The sequence below is a fragment of the Macrotis lagotis genome, chromosome 5 (genome assembly GCF_037893015.1).
Source record: "Macrotis lagotis isolate mMagLag1 chromosome 5, bilby.v1.9.chrom.fasta, whole genome shotgun sequence".
Taxonomy (NCBI): domain Eukaryota; kingdom Metazoa; phylum Chordata; class Mammalia; order Peramelemorphia; family Peramelidae; genus Macrotis; species Macrotis lagotis.
This window is the reverse complement of record NC_133662.1, coordinates 169,939,943-169,966,738: the sequence shown is the minus strand read 5'-3', so window position 1 is coordinate 169,966,738 and position 26,796 is coordinate 169,939,943. Positions and strand designations below refer to the sequence as shown.

Below are 26,796 nucleotides of genomic sequence, written 5' to 3'. Positions count from 1 at the left end.
TCTGTTTGACTCCAGATTTTAGCAATAGGAACAGTTGGGTGTCCTTTGATCACAGAGAGGCAGACTTAAGCTTAATATTAGGACAAATTTATTACTAATTTGTTGTTGCTGAGTTGTTTCAGTTACATACAACTCTTGGAGACCCCATTCTGGGGTTCTCTTAGTAAAGGTATGAGTGATTTGCTGTTTTCTTCTCCAGCTCATTTTACATATGAGGAAAGGGAACTAAATGGAATTAAATGACTTGTCTAAGGTCAACAGCTTGTAAGTGTTTGGAGGCTAGATTGGATCACAGGAAGATGTTTTTTTGACTCCAGGTTGGGTCCTCTATCCACTGCTACCCACAAAGTAAAATAAACTGCCCCTGGAGGTTATAGATCTCTCCTCACTGGAGATCTCAGCAATGGATCGGGATATTCACTTGTCAATAAAATTGTATTGGCAATTCTTGATTGGGTACAATTTGGGCTATTTGGTCTCTGATATTCTTTTCATTTCTAATTTCTCTGAACTCTTTCAGAAGAAAAGATATCACTCACACAGAACCTTTTAAAATTATCTCATGGCATAAAAGAGTCAACTTATTCATTACATTGATAAAGAGTTAAAACCATAGTCTAATGGATTGTTAAAATCAGAAATTCCCCTAAGTGCAATCTATCTAATCTAATGATTTTATTTTGGATATGTGAATACTACTACTACTACTACTACTACTACTAGAATTCAGCATCTTTCTGACTCCAAGTCCAGAGCTCTATCCATCTAGCTGCTTCTAATAATTTTTAATAATTCACTTCTTCTAATTTCCTGTGTTATTTCAGTTATATAATCTTGGAGTTGGAAGCACATTACCTTAGAAAGAATGCCAGATTTTGAGTCCTGGTTCTGGAATATAAATTTTACTATATCACCTTATTACTTTGTGTGAGTAACTTAAACTCTCTAGCCCTCAGTTTCCCCATCTATATAGTGACTTCTCCTAAGTCATGCTGTGAGTTAATGGCAGAACTAAGATTAGATCTCAGTTCTCTTGACAGCCCTATTCTCTTTATACTATACCATACTGCCTCCAAGTGAATTTATTCACCTTTAGAATTTGGATCTTGGCACAAGAAAAAAAGTTATTATTTTATGCATAAATAATTTTAAGATATTCATGATAATCTTCAGTTCCCATATACTCCATTAATGTAACAAGACTAATTTTGTGATAACTATGTCACTGGAAAAAAAGATAAGCAACTTTCTATATTCTTTTGTTTCTAAAACTATTATTAGAATTTTTTTGTCTAAGAGATACATTAGTTAAGGAATACTTTAATTATGAAAGGAAAACACAAACCTGCTTCAAAAAACATGGGACTCAACAGGAGCTTGAAAAATTATCTATTCCATTTTATTGCTGTCATTTTCTTATCCTAGGTCCCTCCCAGACTTAGTCTTGCTATGGAGAAATACCATTCTAAAATTCCAGTACTGAAAGTATTAAATTTCAGCATTTTAGATAGAATTCAGCAGTAGTTACTTAAATAAAATTTTGTTTTTGAAGAAAAAATTTAGTCTCATTTCCTTTAATTAAATGAGTGACTTACTGTTTCAAAAAACAATATCTACAGGATGAATTTTCTTCCCCAGATCATAAATGTACTTATAAAGGTCACAGCAAGCAATGATTATGATTTGTTGAATGTCTTGTATTACTATTTATAAATTCATTTGCCATCTAGCAGGGAGCATTTACTCCAAGAGTCGTTATTATTATTAATCGTGTTGGTCCCTTCTTCTTAAGTCCTGTTGGACAACAAATTGGTACATACTATTTTTGTCTCAAGGAGTTAGCTTACTCAAAGTAGTAAGATTGGAGGTCACCACAGAAATGTATTTCTATATATCTTGAAGAATGTTACAATACTGATACAAACATGAAAATCATGAAGATGATGACGGATTCCCGGGAATAAATTTTTGAAATAGGATAGGGAGTAGATCTGTGATTTCCTAAGTGTAAGAAACTTTACAGGCAAGATCACTGATTTCTCTGAGACTTTTATTCTTCGAGGACTGCCCAGAGGAATGAAAAGTTAAGGGTCACACAGTCAATTGGTTAAAAGATGTCCTAGTTTTCATCCTTTTTACAAACCAAAAGATCACATTCCAATTCAACTTTTTTACAAGTCTGGAATTTCTTGTATTGAATTTACATAAAGAAGGTAGATTTTTTTTTAACAAATGTTATGGCAATAAGAAATGGTTATGAATCAATCAGTGAGTCAATTAACAAAACAACAGCAGGGAGAGAAACATCTTGCCTTTAAATGGGCCACTTTGTGAACATTTTTTCTCTCTTTGGTAGGTAATCCCACTCCCCTCCCCTCCTTTCCCCTTTTTGATGAACAAGAGTCAGAGCAAGCTTGTATATGTAGGGATGTTCTGCTAATATGACCCTATGAGGCACATACATTTGTAGGAGGATGATACCCTATCCTTTCATTCCAGCAATGTCACTAACTGAATAATCTATTGCCATCAGATCAGTCAGAGACATTTTATCTTCGCTATTATATCTAACTAGTGAATGGGGTACTTTTTGACAATTCAGCCAATCATTGACATGGGAAGGAGGAATAGTGAAGGATGTCATCTATTCATATCCTGTTCTCCTTTCTTCCTTTCCCCCTCTGTTTGTTAGACATAGGAAGAAGGTTGTTGGCAGCAGACAGAGCATGTAAAGCCCTATATGGCAAAACACAGGCAGACATTACTGAATTCTCAGACTGCTGATGGTGACCCTCTAGCTACACTGGTAGGTACTTAGAGGGGAAAAGAAGAAAAATCCAAGCTAGAGTACCTGCTTGTCATCCAGTAGCTTACCATCTAAATTTTTAATTGAAGAGATAAAAGACAAACATAAAACTACTAGAGAATTCAGGGAGACATAGAATTAAGCACTAATAAGAGAAGGGGTCATTGAAAGTACGTTCATATGCTCATTAGAATGTGAGCTCCCAGGGGGGGCTAGGTGGCATATTGGACAAAGCACCGGTCCTGGAGTCAGGAGTACCTGGGTTCAAATCCGGTCTCAGACACTTAATAATTACCTAGCTGTGTGGCCTTGGGCAAGCCACTTAACCCCGTTTGCCTTGCAAAAACCTAAAAAAAACCCCCAAACAACGTGAGCTCCCTATGGGCAGGGGCAATGTCCTCACTTACCTGTCCCCTTCCCACTTCCCATTGCCCCAGTCTTTGTATTCTCAATCTTAGCCTAGAGTTTAATATATTGTAAATGCTTAAATGATAGTTGACTTAATTGACTGACAAGTAATAAGGAGGTACATTTTAAATGTTATTTCAAAAGAAGTTATTGCTTAAGTGGTAGTGGGTAAGGGTGTAGGCTGTGATAAGCAACTTATCCTTCCCATCTTACTTTTCTTCCTTTGGGGGATATTTACAAATTCATGACAAGTTAAAACTATGTGATAACATACTTACTGCCAAGTTATCAAAAGAGGCAGAACTTAGACTACGGAGTACTTAACAGTACGTGACAAAACCAGAAGGGAAATACATAAAAATAAAGTTAGTGCAGGGATTTCACATTCCTTTGCAGTGTTTAGGACACATCTTCAGGAAATCAAATCTCAAAAGTCAGGAAATACAGAATCTAAACTACTATATGTCACCTTTCATTTTTCTTTGATTAGATACAGGATATCATTTCTTAATAAAGTGTTTTTGAAATGGGAAAAGTAAATGCTACTGTGAAAAACATCTTTATTTTTAGTAGGCAAGCTATTGAGCTGAGAGTCAGGGAGATCTAGCTTAAAATCCTGCCTTTTATACTTAGTGTTTTGTATGATCTAAGCAAGTTATTTATCTCTTCTCTATCTCAGTGCTCTGTTTAGAAAAAGGAGAATAATAGCAAATACCTCCCAGGGTTATGTGAGGATCAAATGAGATAATATTTTGTAAAACTCTGTAATGTTTATTTTTCAAAAAAATTAAATATTTTATTTATTTGTTTTTCCAACCTCATGCAATGGCAGTTTTTACCAATCTTTTTTTTTGCAGGATTTTGAGTTTTACATTTTTCTTCCTCCCTCCCTTTCTTCTCCCTCCCCCTGTCAGTCTAATATAGGCTCAACATGTAAAACCATGCTAAACATAGATTCAAACATAATCATGTTTGAAAGAAGAATCAAATCCAAATGGAAGGAAAAAAAATTAGACAGAAAAAACCCTCAATATACTACATAAGACAACTTTTAAAAGTTGAAGATAGTAAGCCTTGACCTTCATTTAAACTTCACGGTTTCTTCTCTGGATATGTATTGGTATATTCCAACACAAGTCTTTTAGAATTGTCTTTGATTATTGCACTGCTGAAATGAACAAGTCCATTAGCTGATCCTTACTCTTTGCAAACTTTAAAGAGTGATATGAATACCTTGATCAATAAAGTCTTTAATTTGAAATATTAGCTTAACAATTTTTATATACATTTATTTAGTATATAATATTTCATTTACAAAATTTTAAGATTTTTAAAAGTTTTGATTTCAAACCCTATAGCTCGCCCTCTTTTCTTTCCTCCCTCAATCAGATATAATTACACATGTGCAATCTTATAAAGCAGAAAATAATATTCTAATTCAGAATTTTCTATTTTAAAGGTATATCATTATAGGCAAGGGAGAGTATTCATGAATATCTACAATATATAGCTGATCTTATTGGGGTATGGATTGTCAACTTAAATCTTTTTTCCTCCATTGAATGCTTATATATTGACTCAGAATAAGTCTGCATTGTACTGAGTGAGGGCCTTGGGAATATGTAATTGTAAAGTTTTAGGATAAGTTAATGAATGATTACACAACGTTAATGTTAAAATCAGTCTTAGAAATGTATAGTCACAACTTGACTGTGGTGTCAGCTAATGGGAGATGGAAAACAAACTTACATACCATAACTGGCCATTTATGTGTTTGAATTATTCAAGTAGGTATTATTCCTATACTTTGACATCTGCTATGTAGGGGGTACCACTGTATTTTTCAATTATCTGTTTTTGAACAATTACTAAACTTGTGAACTTCAAAGAATCACAGACTCAGAGCAGAAAGGGACCTTTATCTCATCTTGTCCAATCCATTCCCTGAAGAAAAAACCCTCTATATAATACTCTATAGGTAAATGGTCACTTAGTGATTATCTGGTAAACTTTTAAACAACTATAGCAACCAACCACAACAACCAAAAACATAACTGACAGGAAATATCAATTACTTTCACAAAGATTCTGGAGCCATCTGGGTCCAGTGACCAGATATGGGTCAAATCAACTGGAGATGGCTCTGGATGCAAGACAATAAAGGTTAAGTGACTTGCCCAAGGTCACACAGCTCGTAAGTAAAAAGTGCCTGAGACTAATTTGAATTCAAGCCCTCCTGTCTCTGTTTCTCTATTTCTGTACCACCTAGTACCCTACCTAGGGTTGATGGGTAAATCCTTTCTGTCTCTACTATAATGTTTTCATTGAAAAGAGAGAGCCTTGAATATGAGCAATGGTCTGGCAATTGTGATCTCTCTTTGGAAACTATTATTGCACAACATCTGCTATCTGTCATTCCCCAAGTACAAACCCACAAGTGAGCTTTTTTCAGACTGACGGTGCATTGGTTCTATTTCCTGTTTTGAGAGGTAAGATGTAGCTGATATTCACTGAAGTTCTTAAGATAGTATTTTGTTTTCCATTGAACAAATTCATCTTTAAAGTCTTCAGAGTATAATAATAACTAACATTTAGATTTTTAGTTTTCAGGTTTCCAAAGCACTTTAACTATACTATCTCATATATATCTCACAATAACTTTGATGCTGCTATTATTCCCATTTTTTACAAATTAGAAAACATACTGAGTGGGATTTAGTGACTTGTCACACAACTAGCAAGTGTTTGAAGCTTAAAACTCAAGTTTTCTTGAATTCAAGGATAATACTATATCTACTGTATCACCTGATTGCCTAGAAATTAATATAAAACTGAAAAAAATGGAAATTCTATTATTTTCCACTTATAAAACCTATTAAGGATAGTGGGAAGGGTATTGTGGGGAGTTACAACTAATTGAGAAATTCTTTGGATTATATTCAAGATTGAATTAGAAGGAACTATACAAATGCAGATCAAATTTAAGGCTTATGAAAAGAATAAATAAAATATTTTATGTTATTTGAGACATTAATTTCTGATTTTGATTAGAGGGTCTAGGTTGAAGTCTCACTTCTGGTACTTTCTGAATTTGTGACCCTGATCAAAACACTAAATTGAAAGGTTTGATGACTTATGGTCAACTTTATAAAATTGAAAGATGCAGAGAAAGTGCTAATCTATATTAGTAGAAAGAATTTCATCACAGAGAATTTTTTATACCAATGAAATGATAGGTATGAAAAAATATAATTTCCCTAATCAGTACTATTCAGTGTGCTCTCTTTCCTCCACTGATTTCAAGGATCAGTTTACTGTCCATCTTCAGTGTCTGTTCAAGAAATATGATTGCGCAGTGGGTAAGAGTATTGAACTAGGAGTCAGGAAATTCAGTTCATTGTTGTGTCTGACTCTGTGATTCCATTTCAGGTTTTCTTTTTTTTAATATAAGTATTTTATTTGTTTTCCAATTATATACAATAGTTGTTTCTACCTATCATTTTTTGTAATGTTTCGAATTACAATTTTTCCACCACCCTCCCTTCCTTCCCCCTACCCCCCATAGAAGGCAGTCTGATAATCTTTTCATTATTTCCATGCTATACATTGATCAAAATTGAATGTGTGAGAAAAATAATATCTTTGAAAAAAATAAAATATGAGAGATAGCAAAATTATGTAGTGCATAAGACAACTTTTTAAAATTGAAGGTAATAGTCTTTGGTCTTTGTTTGAACTCCACAGTTCTTTCTTTGGATACAGATGGTATTCTCCATTGCAGATACTCTAAAATTGTCCCTAATTATTGCACTGATGAAATGGAGCAAGTCCACTTAAGTTGATCATCACCCCCACGATGCTGTTATGATGTGCAATGTTCTTCTGGTTCTGCTCATCCATTTGAGGGGTTTTTTTTGTTTTTGTTTTTTTAGGTTTTTGCAAGGCAAATGGGGTTAAGTGGCTTGTCCAAGGCCACACAGCTAGGTAATTATTAAGTGTCTGAGACCAGATTTGAACCCAGGTACTCCTGACTCCAAGGCTGGTGCTTTATCCACTATGCCACCTAGCCGCCCCAATTTGAGGTTTTCTTGACAATATTGGTTTACCAGTTTCATCTCCAGCTCATTTTTGCAGAGGAGAAAACTGAAGCAAACATGGTTAAATGACTTGCCCAGGATCACATGGCTAGTAAAGTGTCTTAGTCTAGATTTTTAACTCAGTAAGTTGAGTGTTTTTGACTCCAGGTTTCAAACTTTATTCACTCTAAATTTCACCTCACATACTATATGTATAATCTTGGGGCAAGATTTGCTCCTTTGCCTCTCTTAGCCTGGTTTCTTCATCTTTAAAAGGTGAATAGTATAAGCAACTATGTCTCAGAGTTGTAATGATTAAATGGATTAATATGTGTATAATACTTTGTAAACTCTCAAGTACTATATAAATGCTATTATTATTGTTACTATGGACTAACTCAATGGGAATGCCATTCAACTGCAGGTCAAAATATGGTTTAGATATACATTCTTCATCCACTGGAGTTTTCATTAGTAGATTAACAGGTCAATCAGTTTCAAGTGTTGATAATGTAATTGAGGAAGTCATTTAGTATTTTGGAAATTCATTCAATTATTGATTTTATAAATGTTTTTAAGTGCCAATTATGTACAAAGAACAATGCTAGGTTCAAATACATAATACTAAATTGAATGTGCTCAATTGAAGATACTCAGATGAATCTGTGATCTCGTTGTGGCCACCAATGATGTTCAACCCATCCAGGTCTGATAATACTTATTACTTTCATCCTATTATCCTGTAAGTTTACTGCCAGGAACTAGAATGGGGGGGGAGTTTTCCTGACATAGGAAGAATAGCATTGAAGTATTCAAACTGTTGAAAAGTTGCTAGACATTTCTTTTTAGCTCATACATTTCTTTGACATCATCTGTATCCTTCTTAATTCTTTGTGTGTAATATGCCTGGCTATTTATGCTTATACTCGCTTCTCCATCATGCTTTGAATGATCTGTAGCTTCATTCAGAGAATGTAATATTTTTCAATATTTTCAACTCATAGTCATGTCTAAAAGAGTAGAATGAAAAGAATTGACCCTTGTGTTCAGTAGAAGTTTGAGATCATTAAAAATATGGAACAATTTCCTGCTCTCTTTCTCCTGATCAATTAGAGAAGGACCTATCACATTGTCCATTTTCAATGTCTTCTATGATGTGTTTACTGATGGATGAATTCTATATGTTTTCTGCCCAATGATAGGGCATTTCTCACCCACTTATTTCCATGTGGATTGTTAGGCCACATATGTTAAATAGTTATGAACCTTATTTAGAAAGTTCTGAATTGAGGATTGCTATAATCAGAATAATATCATTTATAGAAAAAAATCACCTGTAGAATTTTGTCATCTACAACAAAACTTTCTTCAAATTGGACTGTACATAAATTTTCTTCCATATCAATGATATTCCTTTAGTGATCATATATCTCTAGGGAACAATTAGAATGTTAGAGAGTATTAAAACAAAGTTATCTCTGTTGCATTTTCCATGGATTCTGTGTCATGTGCATAGGAGATACCTTGCTGAAGGTAATAGTTAAGAAAATATTTTGCTTTATCCATAAAGATACAATTTTTAATAATAGAAAGCAATCAGTATAGTGACATTCTATAATTTTTACATCTTCCAAATAATAATGTATTACAAAGATATAGTCACCTGTAAAATTTACTTTGCAAAAATCTTTCTGTTGCCTTCTTATACTTTATAAAGCATGCTGATGATAACTGGTTATCCACTTTTGCTATCTTATCAATCTTCATTCATCTTGAATTATTTTTTATTTTTAAATTTAGTTTTATTTTTATTTCAAACTTTTAAAAATTCCAAACTTTAAAAATAAGTGGAACATTTCCATATACAATGTATATTTGTAGAGCTTGCTTTTTTCTTTTAAAGCATATAATAAATTCAATACAAAACTTTTAAAACTATCCTTATTGTGATTACTTTAGATTTTTCTCCATTCTTTTTTTGGAGGGAGTATATGGTAAATATTCTACTGAAATTTTCCTCTCCCTCCAACTTATCTCCCAAATCGGAAATAACAAACCTTTGTAAGAGATATGCATTGTCAAGTCAAATGAATTGTGACATGAGCTATATTCAAAAATGTATGTCTTATCCTACATCCTGAGTCCAACACCCATTTGTCAAGAATTAGGAAAGCATGCTTTTTTTCATTCATCCTCTGGATTCATGGTTGATCATCTCATAAGAGTTCTTAAGTCTTTCAGCATTATTTTTCTTTTATTGTGTACACTGTTCTGCTTACTTCTCTCTGCATCAGTTCTTATAAATCATTCTAAATTTCTCTGAATTTTTTTCTTTTTTTCATTTCTTAAGGTATAACAATATTTGATTATATTAATATACTGTCATTTGTTCATCTTTTTCCTAATTGAAGAGCAGCGACTTTAATTTCCAGTTCTTTGCTAATAAGAAAGAACCAGGCATAAATATTTTATATAACTTTTTCTCATTCTTTGATCATTTTAGGGTGCAGGCTTAATAGTGGTGTTGCTGAGGTTGGTCCCTTCTCAATTGCCTTATTAATTACCCTCTCCTCCTGTATATACTCTTCTCTCTCACTTTCCATGACACTAATTTGACATGGTTCTTTTTATAAATCTTTATCATCAATTCTTCCAAGTCTTCCTTGCATGATTACCAATATTTTTAACTCCAAGCCCTTCTGAGTGATTTTAGCCCAGGCTTTTCCCCAGTAACTCTCCTTTCTTTAAATTTTTTTCCTCCTCTTAACTTTTTATTGTTGTTATTTTATTGGCATCACCATTTTCCCAGTCACCCAGTTTGTTAACTCAGAATAATTTTTAACTCTCTCTCATTTATACTTCTACATTGGCAAGAGTTGTTGATGCTATCTATACAACTTCTCTTTTATCTGTCACGTTTTCTCCACTCTCTCCCAGGGACTATTGCAATAGCCACTAAATTAGTTACCTTTTTTTCCTCTTCTCTTCTTACTCCAATCTATCCCTTACTCATCTGCCAAACTAGTATTTTTAAAACATGTTTAACTTCATCCATTCCCACTGATAAGAAACTACAGTGATTCCCCAGACCTCTGGATTCAAATAAAAACTTGTCAATTGGAATTTTACAATATGACTTCAACTTATTTTTTCCAGGCTGATTACACATTGTTCTCCCCATATTAACTACCTGCTTTTCTCCATAAATATCTTTTGATTTCCTACCTTCATGTTTTTCCACTAGCATATCTCCATCTTACTTCTGACTCTTAGAACCCCTAGTCTTTTCCAAAGCTCAGTTCGATGACTACTTCTTTTTTTTTTTTTGCAAGGCAATGGGATTAAGTAGCTTGCCCAAGGCCAAACAGGCCATATTAAGTGTCTGAGGCCGGATTTGAACTCAGGTACTCCTGACTCCAGGGCTGGTTCCACCTAGCCACCCACGTGACTACTTCTTTTAAGATACCTTTCCTAATTTCTCCAGTTGATAATGTGCTCCCATTCCCATTAATTTGCAATTATTCTTGTACATTTAGTATTTTTTATAATAATTAACTTGTTTTAAATTTGGGGCAATATAATGACACAAGGTCTACATAGTGTCCTCTTCTATAGTTTTAGGGAGATTATTTTAGATTAAAAATTTTGAGTTCAACCATAATCACTTTGAGCCACTAGTTTATAAAATTCAGGGGTATATGGGGTATCCAGGGAGGACTAGCACCTCTGATGTGAAGCCCTGTTGACCCTTTTTCAGGGTCATTCACTTTTTATGTCCACCATCAACCAACTCTAACCTATGGCTTTAAGAAATTGTAGCATGTGCGGTGGTCACAATAAACCATGGGCAAATAGATGATTAAACCAGGTTGAGGGTAACCAAGAATCCTTAAACCTGTCAGGGAATTAGGGGATGTCTATCCCAAGTGTGAAGACTCCTTCCCCCGCAGTGGAATTGGCAGATGAGAACAATTTGTTCCAGTGACCATGAAGATAGTTAAAGCAGGGATTGAGGAATGCTAAAAACCTAGGCATCAAAGATGCCAAGGTCATCCACTGTATCTTGGATCATTGTCAATCATCTTGACTTTTGTTTTTCCCATTGTTCTTTAAGGACTCAAGGAGAGAGTTAGGTTGATGACTTTGTGCAACTCTGCCCCACTTAAATCTAATTCACTGAAAATCAAGACATCATTTGTGATGTCATTGGTTCTCTTGAAAAAATGAAGGATGAGCAAGTAGAATTTGTAATATTTAGGCAGAATTGGGGTTCCCTGCCTAAATGCACATTTTTTCTAGTTCAAGTTAACACTTGGCTAATTTGTTGTTGAAGAAACATTCATGTTATTTAGAAAATTTTTATGTAATGAATTAGTAACTTTTATCATCATATCTGTAGATAGAAAGTCATTGGGAGGGAAAGTTGGAGGAAAAAAGTAGCTTTTTTTCCCTTGGGAGTTCCTTTAGTCCTTGAGTAGGTGGCATCAGCTTGGGTCTTTTGCTCTGAGAAATGTGTATTAAATTGATCTTCCTTAATATCATTTTTTCTGCTACAGCTCAGTCCTATCAACTCTTTTCACTGGTTTCCCAAGGCTGCTGTTTTTTGTTTTTGTTTTTTTTGTTTTTTTTCCCCCTTAACTCTTCTCTTCCAACTCTGAGATTCCTTATCTGGTTCTAAGAGAATACTTTCCTTTCAGTACAAATTTCTTGGGGGGGGGGGGTGATCAAGTCTATCAAGGAATGATTTGAATCATTTCAAGGGGTGGATAGGTCTTGTTCACATCAGCTGTTTAATTTAAAAAGTATTCTTACCTAATAAAAGTTATCACTTTTGTAAAGTGAAGGAGATAATTGAGTTCTACCCTTACATAGATATCCTTTACTTGTCTGTGGATATCCTCTATCCCCACATTAAATGTGATATCCCTGAAAGTAAATAATGTTTCACTTTTGTTTTCCAAGCAGTTAGAGTAGTGCCTTATGGGCATTTAATAAATGCTTGATGATAGATTATTAAAATATTCTCAAAAAAGTTTATTTAGATAGGAAAGTAGGCACATCTGTTAGTAATTCCCATTGCCTTCTCAATCCCTTTTCCTTTTTCACAGTAATAGATCTGCATTTCTCTCCCCAACCCCTCACTTTTAGGATTTTTACCTCTTACAGGTATCTTGCCCATTAATGCCTTGCTGTCCTCAAAATTGTGTCACTCCCATCATGGATCTCCTCTCTTCCATGTATACCTGACCTAGTTCAGATGCTTTTTCCCATTTATGTGGTGGTGTTTTTTCCCCCAATGCTATTTCCACTTCCTACCTAAACATATTTGGAATTGTGATGCAATTTGCTGTGCAAGGGTGGAAAGTTTGGTACAAAGATCTTTACTTATATTTTACACCTTTCTTTGGTTCATTATTCTCCTTCCCTTTCTATCCTCAAATACCTAATAGATGGCATGAACTACTTTGGACTATTGCTAAGTTTCCTTTCAATTTTTCCCCTCTGTGCTTCTTTATGTTTTATGAAGTAATATTATTCATAATCTCTCACAATCCATCTTTGTAAGAGATTTGGTCTAAACTGATATTGTATTTGGTTGCTATTTCTTTTTTGTCAAATAAATAATTCAGACACCAGGACTAGGTGTATTATTATTATTACAATGCTATCTATCCCTAAATAAAAGTACTCAGAGTGAAGAACCTTATTAATTATAAATCACTCTTTCTTTTGAATTCTACTGAGGGCTGTTCTTATACCCAAAGGCAAAAAAATGGTTCTTGCCTTCAAGTAGCTCATATTCTCATGGGAGGATGACAATATCCCCAAAATTGTACCATCAAGTTATATATAGTATAAGTGGAAGTCTTTGTATCTTCAGTGTTGGCACATATAGTGGAATAAAATAAGTATTTAATAAATACTTGTTGATAGAACAATTGATTGTTTAGTTAATTGAAGGTGAATTTTCAGGAAGCTAGTGAAAAATTGGAAAATAGATTTTGAGTTTTAAGGGAAAAAGAAGGAGAAAGATTTATCTAAAACTCAGAAGCTTTATATCTGCCTATTTTGAACACTTTATTTAAGAAGAAAATTACAAATATCCGAATATGGAAGCACTATACATAACAAAAAATAAAATTTACTTTAGTTTAACTTCATAAAATGACTGGTTTCCAGTGTGTGATTCTGCCTTCCTACAGTCAGATTATTGACTAACTAGAGCAAGGTCAAGACTAAAACCAAATTAGAAGAAAGTATAAAGCTGAGAAGATACTGCATAAAATTGCAATAGTTTCAACTTGACCTATTTAAACAAGCTACTGACACTGATAAAAGGGAAATGAATGTGAATTCTGATTGTATCCATTTCTTAGAACTGTGAGCCAATATGAAGGAATCATTCCAACAAAGGAGGCCAAAATAACTCAGATTAAACTTGATATCTTTACCAAATGAAGAGATGAAAACTAAAACCAGTACTGGTTTAGGGAGTAAGCTAATTTGCAAAACCTTATAGAGAGATTATGGAGGTTTATGATCAGTATTATAATAATTTCACCAAACAGGCAAAAGCAATGGAAGGGAACATAAATCTATAAAAAGCTTAATGTGAGACTTAGATAAATTAGATTACTCCCAAGGGTGTGTCTATACATACATATATATATATATATGTATGTATGTATGTATGAAACTGAAAGAAGGACAGCATGTGTCCATGATATAGAACAGATTTGTTGGTGTTTTATAACATGATTTATTCTCATCATTGATAATAGTAGAAACACCACTTTTGGATTCAGTACCTCAGTATATCCATGTGCAGCACAGAGAAGTGGAAATAGTGTTAAGAAAATTAATTTTGGAGGAATTACTGATTCTGATGAAATATATGCAGAAGAAAACCATGTTGAGGTAACAATTTTAGAAGAATGCAGAAATCAATTTTTAAATATCTTAAAAATTATCAAAAATTAGAAAGGCTCACAGGTGGTATTATTACTAAGAAAATAGAAACCAGGAAACATTGGCAACTAATAATCCAGGCCTACTTTGTCATCTTAAAAATATTTAATTTAGTAGTCTATGCATTCAATAAACTATGATGAAAATATAAGAAGGAAAAAAGATAGACTTTCATGGTTAATATTCTAGAATAGACCACATCTTCTCAATTATACAGTTTATTGAGTGCCATAGAGGATACAAAATTCTTGAGCCTTTTGGCATCATATTGCTAATTACCCCTAAATAATTGACTTCAACTGTACTAAAATTATAATGGATATAGAACTGGGAAGTGAAAGCAGAAATTGTGATTTTTTCCATTGTATACTGAAAGTTATTTTGTAAATAGTGTACATTGGCACTGTTGTATGAAACCAAATCTTTCTAGACTCCTTTCTATCCGTAGTTCTCTTCTCAGCCAGATTTAATTTACCTGCCTTAAAGGGTTGTTGTGAAGAAAACACTCAGGAATCCTCAAAGTTCTGTTATTATTAACTAATCTAATGAACCTATTTGGGCCAAAGTTTGAATGAGTGCTAATCATTTCCTGTGATACTCTTCTCCTGCAAATTATTTGTTTCTTAATGGAGAACTGGAGACAATTAATATGCAGCATCAATTTTCAATTATTTTGATCTAAATACCTTTTACTCTCTTAAAAATTGAAGACCCAAAGACTTTTTATGTACTGATAGATATCGAAACTAATTAAATTTTAATATTTATTTTTAATTTATTTAAAAATAGAAATAATAGATTCATTACTACATGTTTACATAGATAACATTTTAAAATGAAAATTACTATATTTTCCAAAACAAAAAAAATTAATGAGAAGAATGGCATTGTTTTACATATTTTTTGCAAATCTCTTTGATGTCTGGTCTAATAGAAGACAGCTGGATTCTTATATCTGCTTCTATATTCAGTTTGTTGCAATGTGTTATTTTGGTTGAAGTGTATGAAGAAAATCTGGTCTTACATAGATGTTATCAGAAAAGGAAGGATATTTTAATAGCCTAGACAGTTAATTGTGCTTATTTTTCTTTGATACTACATCAAAACTTCAGCAATGGTAGTTGCAGTATAGTTTCTGACCTTTCTTTGTATTATTATGAAATTCTTTTTGACCTCATGGATCTCCAAAAGGGTTTCTGGGACCCCTAGGTCTAGACTATACTTAGAAAACCACTGACCCAAAGGAATTTCCCTATTGACAGGAGTTTAACATCAAATTGATTGGCCAGTGGGAATGATATTTTAAGGGTCATGGGGATGGTGACCAGTGGCTATGAATTAACCCCAGATCACATAATTGCATATACACTTCTCAAGGAATTTACAAAAAATAAGCAAAATTCCATTGTTGTTGCTTATTTTCAAATGGCAAATCTTAGGATTTAGAACTGGATAGAGTGCTTTACTTGGAGTCTTGAAGACCTGAGTTCAATTTTGACCTTAGTAACTTACTAGCCTTGGGGTCCTGGCTCTTCTCATCCTGCCTCAGTTTTCTCATCTGCCAATTGACAAGGATTGTAGTATCAAATGTCACTGGGTTATTAAAATGTTTTGCAAACCTTACTGTGCTAGATATTATAGCTATTTATCTAATATATTTTGTGTTCAAACTCTCCTTTGATAGTCTTAAAATGGAAATACAATATATGAATATTTTTAAAAATCCTGGAAAATGAAACTAAACTATTTATTTTCATTATATGAAGCATACTTAGACTTTGCATTTTAGAAAGGAACTGAGTCTTAAAATATCTTTTAAAAAATTCAAAGCATTCAAGTCTATCACAACTACAAGCATTTTGTATCATACACTTGTAACAACGCATGAATAAAAAGCACAGCAAACACTGAAACAATTAGATATGAACTCTCATTGACTCTTCAGCTCCTCAGATTTTTACCTTCAGCTGTGCATATTCCACACTTGTTAATGTTAAAGGTCAAGTCCTTATGCATATTGATTTTGTATAAGTAATGTTGAGCAAACACAAATTTTAAAAAATGGGAGTTTCCCAATGAAGGAGCAAAGAAGGACATTTGCTGTAAATAGAAGTTAGAGGAAAACAAGTAAGAGATTCCTTGCTAAAATGACTTTTGTATTTTCTATGTCTATAATAAAAGGGACTTTAAAATATTGAATCATATGTTTATATAATACAATTATATCTCAGATTAATTTGAAAGCAATAAATCTTGTCCATTTTTATAGAGCATTTATATATATTGCTTGAAATAATATAATATAGAAATAGATTGTGAATTTATTCTTTGTTAAAAATATATTTACAACAGCGAGTCTCATATAGTGAGAATGTGAAAGAAAATAGGATTCAGTTACAACAGGAGAGATTAAGTTTAGATATAAAGAAGACTTTCTGGATAGGAAAGTTGGATGTGTTACCATGGAAGACTGGAATTTCCCTTCCTGGAAGTTAATTACCTGATGTGATTTTAGTGTAACCCTGTAAAATGTGGTTTCAGTGACAATGCTATAATTGCATGACCTGCCTTGTAACCCTTCCAATGTCTATTTAAATTACAATCAGCTTAGAAACTTTAAGTGGTGAAAAGGGTTAAAGTATAAGACTTCATTTTCTCAGCTCAGGAGAAAATGAAGTCTTTATTATTTTAAAATATACCTGTATATTTTCCTTTAAAGAACAGCATTACTCTCTTGACTCAAAAGTACTAGTGAGAAGACTGCTTGTGGGTGGAAACAGGAAACATTAGTGATAAAAACAATGTAACATTTTTTTTCCACATTCAACTCTAAGCTCATCAGTTCTAAATGGGCCAATTTTAGGTTTAAGCTAGTCGCTTTCCTTTATCTCCAAGTGAAGTGGCCCGGTATATTTTGCTTTTGTTTGGTTGTTTTTTTTAAGATTCTATCCTGCACGTGAACACCACCACCGCCTCCCCCCTGTTCTCCTTTACAAATGTTACAACATAATCAGAAATTTCCTCTTTTCTTTCCTTCCTGCACTTCCTGCAGGTTCCCTTGCGTCAGAAGCCGAGGAAGAAAACTCAAGGTATTGTAAGGAGAGCTCTCATTTGTTCCTTTATTCTTTATCGTTATTACTAGAATTGTGGATGTCTTTTTGGGGATCCGATTTTTTTTCCCCTTCTTTTGCCTGAGTATCGTGAGCCTGGGGCTAGTTGGCATCTTGACTCGTGGTTGTTTCTCTCTCGCTTCTGAGAAATGACGACATGCTGCTCGTTTGGATTAATCCCTTGTGGTATGTCAGCAGGGTTTGGAGATAGTGGAATTGAGAGCCCGGGAAGTCGCTTTCCGCTTAAATGGGCAATAGCCCGCACGCTTCTCTTGCGTAACTGCGGCTCTTGGGGCTGGCTGCAGGCGGCTCTGCTGTGCGGGCATCCACCGGGTGGTCCAATACACTTTATTTCCTAATTTACCCTGTCCGGTGGCATGATTCTTTAAATTTTCATTTATTATTTATTTATTTTTAATACTACTCCTGTGTTGAACAGTATTGCTTCTTTCTTGCTTCATTTATTATACCTTTTCTATAGAAGTGATGCATTTTGAAAGCTGAGACACCGGCGGAGGTGGCAATTGGTATTGCTCAGATTTGGCCTCCCGGGAACTCTGGGGTGTGTGATCTAGCAACTTGGAAGCCTTGGGGGCTCTTAAGTAATGGATTATTTGAGCAGGATCTTTTCCTGCGCTTCCCTGAGCCCAGAATAAACCTCTTTTCCATTCTCGGTTTGAATGCTTGTGCAGGTTTCTTCACAATGAGCCGAAGAAGGATATCCTGCAAGGATCTGGGACACGCTGACTTCCAGGGGTGGCTATACAAGAAAAAGGAAAAAGGCACCTTTCTCAGCAACAAATGGAGAAAGTTCTGGGTTGTGCTCAAGGGGGCTTCGCTGTACTGGTATGGCAATCAGATGGTGAGTGCGCTTTTCCCTCTAAGCCTTTGAGCTTGGCTCTCTGAGAACTGCCCTTGGGGCAGGGTAGGCATTCCGAGGCAGAGGAAGTGATCCCTCGGTGGATTGGCAGACACCTTGAAGCCCATTCTGCCTCCTTATAACTGAGGGAGAGGCAATCTGGCTTTTTCATGACAAAACCCATCCATGATGCTTTTGAATGAAAACTCCAAGTCATTTGTGGATGGGGCTTTTCAGATTTCATAACTTAGTTCTGGAAGCAGTTTTCCTCATTTCAGGAAAAAAGAATTATAAATAAAGAATGATAAATGGAAAAAGAAAGATAATGAAAAAATAAATTAAAATAAGAAAGATAATGAAGAACATAGTTTCCCTGGGGTCTCTGCCCAATGAATGGGTGCATGCCATCGTATGTTGCAGATTCTTGTTTTAATTAAGAGAAACTACTGTAGTTTATACATTCCTTTTTCTTTCCTCTTTCTCCTCTTTTCTTCTTTATTGTGCAACTTGCTATCAGAATTTTAAACTGTTATTTCAGTATTGTGTTTTGCACTGTTAATGGTTTTATTATGGGTGAAGGGTGTTAAACCACACTGTCCCCTTTCAATATGCTACTTTGCCTGTTCTTGATGAGTTGCTTGGGAATTCAGTCAGTCTTTGGTAACTTAATTAAAAAATTATGACCTACTTCAGAGTATAGGACCAGAATGTGTAGGACTCAAATGTATAAGACCAGAAATAAGTAAACTTTAGAAAGAGTCAATGATATTTAGATTTTATATTTGTGTAATACGCTTGTTTTTCTCACAGCTCTCTTGCTGGGTTGATAGTATAGTATTATTTCATTTTTTTGGAAGACAATTAAGTTCAGAGATTAGCCAGCTTCTCCATATTATAGAGGTAGTATAAGAACATAGACTTTAAATTAGCTTTCCTGACTTCAAGTGGTACAGTGAAAAGATCACTGGCTTTGACATCAGAAGAACTGGATTCAAACTCCACCTCTGACAATTGCTACCTTTCTGACTTTGGGCAAATCACCACTTCCTCTTTTGTGAAGTTTAGGGGGACTAGAGTACATACTCTCCAGTGATTTCATCTACATTCATATGAGTCTATTTAGCTTCATCATTTTAAAGCATGAAACTTTGTACATGAGTTGATTGGATTTCAAACAAAATATGATTGTTTGAATATGGGAAAAATTTTGAGTTGACAAATTTTACTTACCAAACACTTTTAAAAATATAATTTTAGGATGTTATATTTAACTGGGCTAATAAGTCACAGATGATAACAGTTCAAATTTGTAGTTATTTTTAAGACTTACAGAGTGTTTTCTTCAGCTCAATCCTGTAAAGAAATTCTATATTTTATACATGAGAAAACTGAGGGAAGCAATTTACTTACATTCACAACCTCTTAAGTTGAAGAGCTAAGATTGAATGTAGAGCTTCTAAAACCAAAGCTAGTGGTTTTCTATTATCCGGTACTTTCTCAGTTATTGACCTAGTATGCAAGGAATATATATTTTTCAGGAGAGACTAGGAAGCCAACAGGAGTTTAATAAGACAAAAGCAGAGTGATACAGCTTCGAAGATCTGTTTTCAAATCTCACCTCAGAACTTATCCGAAGTGTGACATTTGGGAAAATCAGTGCCTTATATGTAAAATGAAAGAGTTAAATTTGATAGCCTTTAAGATCCTCTCTAATTCTAAATCAATGATTCTATGAAAAATCCTTTGCTTATTGCTGCAAATTTGTTCCGAGCCAGAGGGATAAGAAATGTGTTCTGGTTAGTCTACCTGGTTCCTTTTGGTTTGATTTTGATTTTGATTTTTTTGTTATACAAAGTGCTGCATAATTGGATTGCCATTGACTGCTTTATGTATGTAGCTTCTCTTAAAGAGCTGGTTACCTGGACCATGACTTTGAAAGGGCCCCTTATTGAGAAAGCAAGCAAGCTCATAGTTGCCTGTCTCTGAGACTACCCAAACTTCTTTCCACATGAATGAACGACACTCAAGTTGCAAAACATTAGCTTGAATAGTCATGATGACCAGTTTTAAAGAAAGAGAGATACAGCTATTACTTGGGTTGGGTTTTATTACATTAAATTGGTTATATATAGAACAAACACCTCCTCCTCTGACCCTACACTACTTTTTTTTCTTGGAAGAAAAGAATCACCAGTGAATCATTACTTGACATTCATAATTTGGCTATCAAGTGTGAGTGAAAGATTCTAAACAAGACACCCCGATCATGTGCTTAATTAAGATTATATTTATTTATTTTTGGTTCCTAAAAGAATTCAGTTAGTACCTCTGATCAAATCATCAGAAAAAGTCCTGAGCTGCCTTCTTTCTTGTTTCCTTTCAAATTCTTTATTTTTGCTTAGTGACAAATCCTGTCACTCACACTGGTTCATTTCTGGATTGGTTGGGAGAAATGAATCCAGCTTTCAGTTAAAGTTTAAGAAAAAGAATTAAGAAAAAAGAATCTTAATCATGATTTTTTTCTCAGAAGTTTTATGTTTTAAAACCAGAGAAGTAGAACTGAAATCTTTCAAAAAGCCCAAATTTTCCCATAATAGCCTTGACACACAGCTTCTCTAGGGAAGTCTCTTAAAAAGTGCTATCCTTCATTCTCTCAAAATCTCAAACCTAAATAGGTTCACGAGTATATGGCTTAAACTGGGGCAGTATTTCTTAGTATTCAAGATCTAAGATCTTTTCTTTCTTTTTTTTTCTATTTCCCTAGTTTGATTGGTTGGGGAAGTTCAAATATATCTGGCATGGAAAACAATCTCTTTAAAAAGGTTATATTCTTAGAATAATGGAAAGAGCACAATTTGAAGTCAGAGGAGCTAAGTTCAACTATTGCCTCTATCACTTAGAATCTGGGAACTTGGGTAATTGATTTTATAATCTCTTTCATTTTCTCATATATAAATTAATTTTTATCTCTTTCATTTTCTAATGTAAAATGAAGGGAACTGAGAGGGGGTGTGATTAAATGATTTAATAAAACCATATTCTTAACATAAAAGAGAAAAATAAACCAAGTAAGTTTTTCCATAGTACTCCTTATTTTTTTAAAAAATAATATCCAATGAAGGTTCCAGATAGAGAAATTAAGAGAGCTTGTGTAAGTATATTGCTTTTGTAAAATTTCCTGATGCCTGATACGTGGGAGCTTAACTTTAATTTAAACCAAGGGTGTTCTCAAATTTTGTGGTCTTAGAACTCTTAAATACTTTCAAATTATTGAGGATCCTCCAAAAGTTTTTGTTTATATGGGTCATCCTGTGCTATAAATGAAAACATTTTAGTGTTATTGTAAAAATAAATTTGACCTTGTTGACTCCTTGAAAAGGGTCTCAGGGACCCCAAGGCATCCTATCTTGTTAACCAGACACCTTGATTTAGGTGGTAACCACAGATTTTCCAAAGTTTGAAAATAGCAGTTGCAACAAGATCTACCATCCTACCCAGGGAACTAGGCAATGAACATGAATTAGAGAATAAGAGGACAAAGGATACCCCCTTCCCTTTCAGCAATTCAATAAGTCTCCACTGTCTTTTCAGTCAGATCCTAAATTCTAGCCTTTTCTGGAATACATTTCCACCTCATAGTTGACTCTCAGAATCCCTGTCTTAGCTAGGGTTCCTCTTTGACAGAATTCTCCCAATTCATAGTGCTTTCTCCTTAGTCATTTTTTAGCATCTTATATTTATTAGTGTGTTTTTATCTCCCTTCTACCTCTTGAACATACTTGAGGAGAGGGGCTGATTCTTCTTTTTTGTAATCTATATCCCCTAACTTAGTATGTGGCACATGGGGTGTCCTTAATAAGTGATTGGATTGAGTTGTTGAATTGTGAAAAATGATCATTCAACATGCATTTATTAATCACCAACTAAATACCAAATTTGGTATGAGATATTAGGGATAGAAAATCCAATGTAAGATATCCCTTTTTTTTAAACAGTTTCTAGTTTGCTCTGGGAAACAATATATTCACAGATAAGTAAATGTTGTATATATACAGAATAAATTTAAAGTAATTTGAGAAAGGAGAAAAGATTTTATCAGTGATGAGGAAGCCTCTTAAAATAGGTCAGTCAGTTAACAAGAACTTTTTAAAGGTTTATTAAATTCCAGACCCTTGAAGCTTATGTGAGGATGAGATAGTATTAGACATATGATCAAACATGAGCATATATAGAGTCAAGAGGTAAAATGTTTTAGAGAATGAATATTAATTTTGGCTAGACTATTGAATGGAGTAGTGGCGGATTAAAGAGTAATGTTTAATCAACCTGGAAAGGTAGGTTAGAACCAGATGAGGAAGGACTTTAAATGCTAAACAAATAAATTTGTAATTTATTCTACAAGTAATGGAGAGTCTCTGAAACTTCTTGACCAGGGGAGTATCCCAGATATTTTTGTACTTCAGAAATATCAATTAGGAGGAATATCTATGAGTAGAGAAACAGGGAGACTAAGCAGGGGCTACTGCAATATCATAGTGAGAAGTGATGAGGCTATGGACTGAGATGACTGTGATGGAAATGGAAAGAAGGCAATCTATGACAGGGATGTTGTGGAAGAAGAATTTATGGATCTTGTTGTTTGATTGGAATTGGAGAAGACATATGTGTTGCAAATCTAGGTTACTAGAAGAATGGTGATGCTACTAATAAAAATAGGGAAATTAGAGGAAGTGGAGATTTAAGTCAAAGATAATGAGTAAAAGTTTGGACACGATGAGTGTCAGATGCCTGGGGATCATCCAGAGATTCACTAGGCAGATGGAGATGTGGAACTAGAGCTCAGGAGAGAGAGAGAGAGAGAGAGAGAGAGAGAGAGAGAGAGACTGGTTAAGTAGATAGTTCTGGCATTAGCTTAGAGATGATTCTTTAATCCATGTGAGCCTGAGATAGTTCTCATTCAGTCATTTCAGACAATTTGTGACGACCCCAATTGCGGTTTTCTTTGCAGAGATGCTGGAGTGATTTTCAATTTCCTTCTCCAGATCATTTTATAAATAAGGAACTGAGATAAACAGAATTGTGATTTGCTTAGGGTCACAGGCTAGTAAATGTCGGGAGTCATGTTTGAACTCATGAAGATGAGTCTTCCTGACTTCAGACCTGGCATTGCATCCAATACACCACCTTGTTTTTGGAAATATGGGAAATAACTTTATTTTTAGAAAGATTTAGTTGATTTTGAGTTTCACAATATCCTTTAATTTTGCTGCCTCCTCCCCACCCCGACAGAAGACAGTCTGTTAGTCTTTACATTGTTTCCATGGTCTACATTGATCTAAGATGAATGTGGTGAGAGAGAAATCATATTCCTTAAGGAAGAAAAAGAAAGTATAAGGAATAGATAACAGTTTGTTTCCTAAGTTAATAATAATAATAATAATAATAATAATAATAATAATAATAATATATTAAGATAAGTTTGTTTCCTAAGTTAATAATAATATAATAAGATAAGATCAGTTTGTTTCCTAAGTTAATAATAATAATAATAAGATAATAAGATAAGTTTGTTTCCTAAGTTAAAGGTAATAGTCATTGGTTTTTGTTTAAACTCCATAGTTCTTTCTCTGGATACAGATGGCATTCTCCATCGCAGGTAGCCCCAAATTGTCCCTGATTGTTGCACTGATGGAATGAACAAGTCAATCAAGGTTGATCATCACCCCATATTGCTGTTAGGGTGTACAATGTTTTTCTGGTTCTGCTCATCTCGCTCAGCATCAGTTCATGCAAATCCTTCCAGGCTTCCCTGAATTCCCATCCTTCCTGGTTTCTAATAGAAAATATCACCTTGTTTCCAGCAAATGAGATTACTAGAGTATAAATGAATAAGAGAAGAAGCTCAAGATTTGTATTTTGGTGTATATACATAATAGAGAATGGAATATGGCTTAAAAATTTTATAAAGGACACCAAGAAGAATTGGGGAGAAAAGCAGGGAAAGAACCGTGGCAGAACAGTGTCACAAAAACCCAGAGGACAGGGTATTCAGAAAGAGTGGGTGATAAACAGTATCATTTCTCGCAGAGGACAAGAAAGATGAGAATTCAGAAAGGTCATTCCATTAGAGATTATTGGTGACCTTAACACAATTTTTGTTGAGTGATAGACATGAAAACCAGATTATAAGAAACTGAGAAATGGGTAGGAGGTAAGAATTATTATTTAAATCTCATAGATGTTATTTGCTCCTCTATAACAGGAGGCTTGCTTGAATAGTCAGCGAATAAATTTCATGGGTTCCAGGAACTTGGATGGGGGAAAATACAATGTAAAAATTAATTTTCATCAACAATTAATTGAAATTCAGCATTTATTTCAATTATTTAAAAACATTCTAAGAAGTTCATAAACTTCACCAAACTGCCAAAGGGTTCATGATATTTTAAAAAAAAGGTAAGTTAAGAACTTATATAAATAGAACTTTTTTTTCAGACAATGGAGAACCAGAATAGGAGATAATCCCTAAAATCTTCTCATAGTGAATGCCATTCATGTCGCCCAATCCCCCAGAAGGCTGTTTTTGGTCCTGTTGTCTCTTTATATTTTTTCCTGGGCAATGCCATATGCTCTTATTATTTTAATTAATTTATATTCTTGGATGTTATTTGATATACTCTCTTACCAGATCTACTATCTCTCTCTCATCTACTTATTTACCTATCAATCTATCTACCTATTTTTCTATTTACTTCTCTGACTCTATTTTTCTATCTACCTACCTACTTATCTTCCTATAATATTTGTTTCTTTTTTCTTTTCCTTCCTTCCTTCCTTCCTTCCTTCCTTCCTTCCTTCCTTCCTTCCTTCCTTCCTTCCTTCCTTCCTTCCTGCTTTCATCCATCCATCTATCCACCCATCTATCTTTTTTCTTTATATATCTAATTTATATATCTCTTATCCTGTTCTTATCTCTAGTCATGCTCTCTCTCTCTCTCTCTCTCCTGAACTCTTGTTTTATATCACCAAATTCCTTTTAGTCATTTCATACTGGATGTCCTGTAAGTATTGCAACTCTCCATGTCCAAAACAAACCTCAGCATCTTTTCCTCCAAAAGTCTCCCCCCTTCTAAACTTCTCTATTTTTGGAAAGGGCACTACAGTCTTTCCAGGAACCCGGGTTTTTAATCTCTTCTTATCTTTGTCTTCTCCTTCTCCTTCACTCTCCATATCTAATCAGTTGTCAAATATTGTCATTTCTACCTCTACAACATAGCCCTCATCTGTTCCCTTTTCCCTCCTTATATGGCTATAGCCTTAATTTGGACCCTATTTTTACCTGAACTATTGTAATCACTTTGTTCCTTAACACCTTAATTTTTTTCTCTTCTTCAATACAGTTCCTACATAATGTCAAAGTGATTTTCTATAAGTGTAAGTCTGACCAGGTCAGAATTACTCAAAAAATAAATCTTTACTTTCTCATTTTAAAACCCTTTAAATCTGGTCCCAACCTATCTTTCTTGCCTCATCATACATCCCTCCCCTTCTTGAACACTCCCGCTGTGCTACCTTGGCTATCTCTCTGTTCTTCAGATATGATTCTCTTCCTTTTCCTTGGTTCATACTTCCTTTTCACCTCTGCCTTATTGGATCCCTAATTCCGCCCCATATTCAGCTCAAGTACCACCTACTATATCAAATTTTCTTGGGCTATTGCCTTGTTTTAAAAATATCTTGTATTATTATTATTATTTCTTTATATTCTATATGAATATTTTGTCTCCCAGATATCATATATATTCCTTTAATGCAGAGAGTTTATGTGAAGCAGTGGATAGAGCACTGAGCCTGGAGTCAGGTTTACCTAAATTCAAATGAAGTCTTAGGTACCTGTTAATTGTATGGCCTTGGATAAGTCACTTAAATCTGTTTGCTTCAGTTTCCTCAGCTGTAAAATGAAAATAAAATAATACATTACTCCCAGACCTGAGATAATCAAATGAGATTACATTTCAGTTGAAGCACAAAGTGATGCCATATAAATATTAGCTATTATTAGTATATATATCAATGTTGAAATATGAGTGTGTATATTTTGGGGTTTTGGATATATGAGTGATATATATGAAAGCTTGATGATTGATTAGACAGTTAGGATAGAGTGCAAGGTCTGGAGTCGGGAAGACCTGAATTAAATCCAGAAACAGACTCTTAGGCTATGTGATCCTGAGTTAGTCACTTAATCCTGTTTGTCTCAGTTTCCTCATCTCTAAAATGAGCTGCAGAAGAAAATGGCAACCCCCTTCGGTGTTTTTGCTTCAAAAACCTCAAATAGGGTCATGATTGAAATGACTGAAAAATAACACATCTTCAATGCCTGCTACAAAATGGCTAGGTGAAAAATGTGAATGCTGATTGACAGCTTTTATATGTGTGTTATGTATGGACATATTCCATGTCCATACATAAATGTGTACTCCCATCCCAAAATAATTTATTCTTTAAAAATTAATGCTTTAAAAAAGAATGAAAAGAAATACTATTCTGTTGTTGGTTGCTTTGGGT

General features: G+C 34.2%; 1 protein-coding gene across 12 annotated transcripts in view; it reads left to right on the top strand.

Moving 5' to 3' along the window:
* The window catches only part of IPCEF1 (interaction protein for cytohesin exchange factors 1), a 244,200-nt gene that overhangs the window by 137,615 nt on the left and 79,789 nt on the right, over positions 1-26,796 (top strand). For 7 of the 12 annotated variants that reach the window (XM_074187870.1, XM_074187868.1, XM_074187873.1 and 4 more), the window contains 2 exons: positions 17,312-17,348; positions 18,062-18,231. In XM_074187870.1, coding sequence (XP_074043971.1) covers positions 17,312-17,348; positions 18,062-18,231 — 207 coding nt within the window. The other 5 variants (XM_074187878.1, XM_074187876.1, XM_074187875.1 and 2 more) reach the window with 4 other exon arrangements.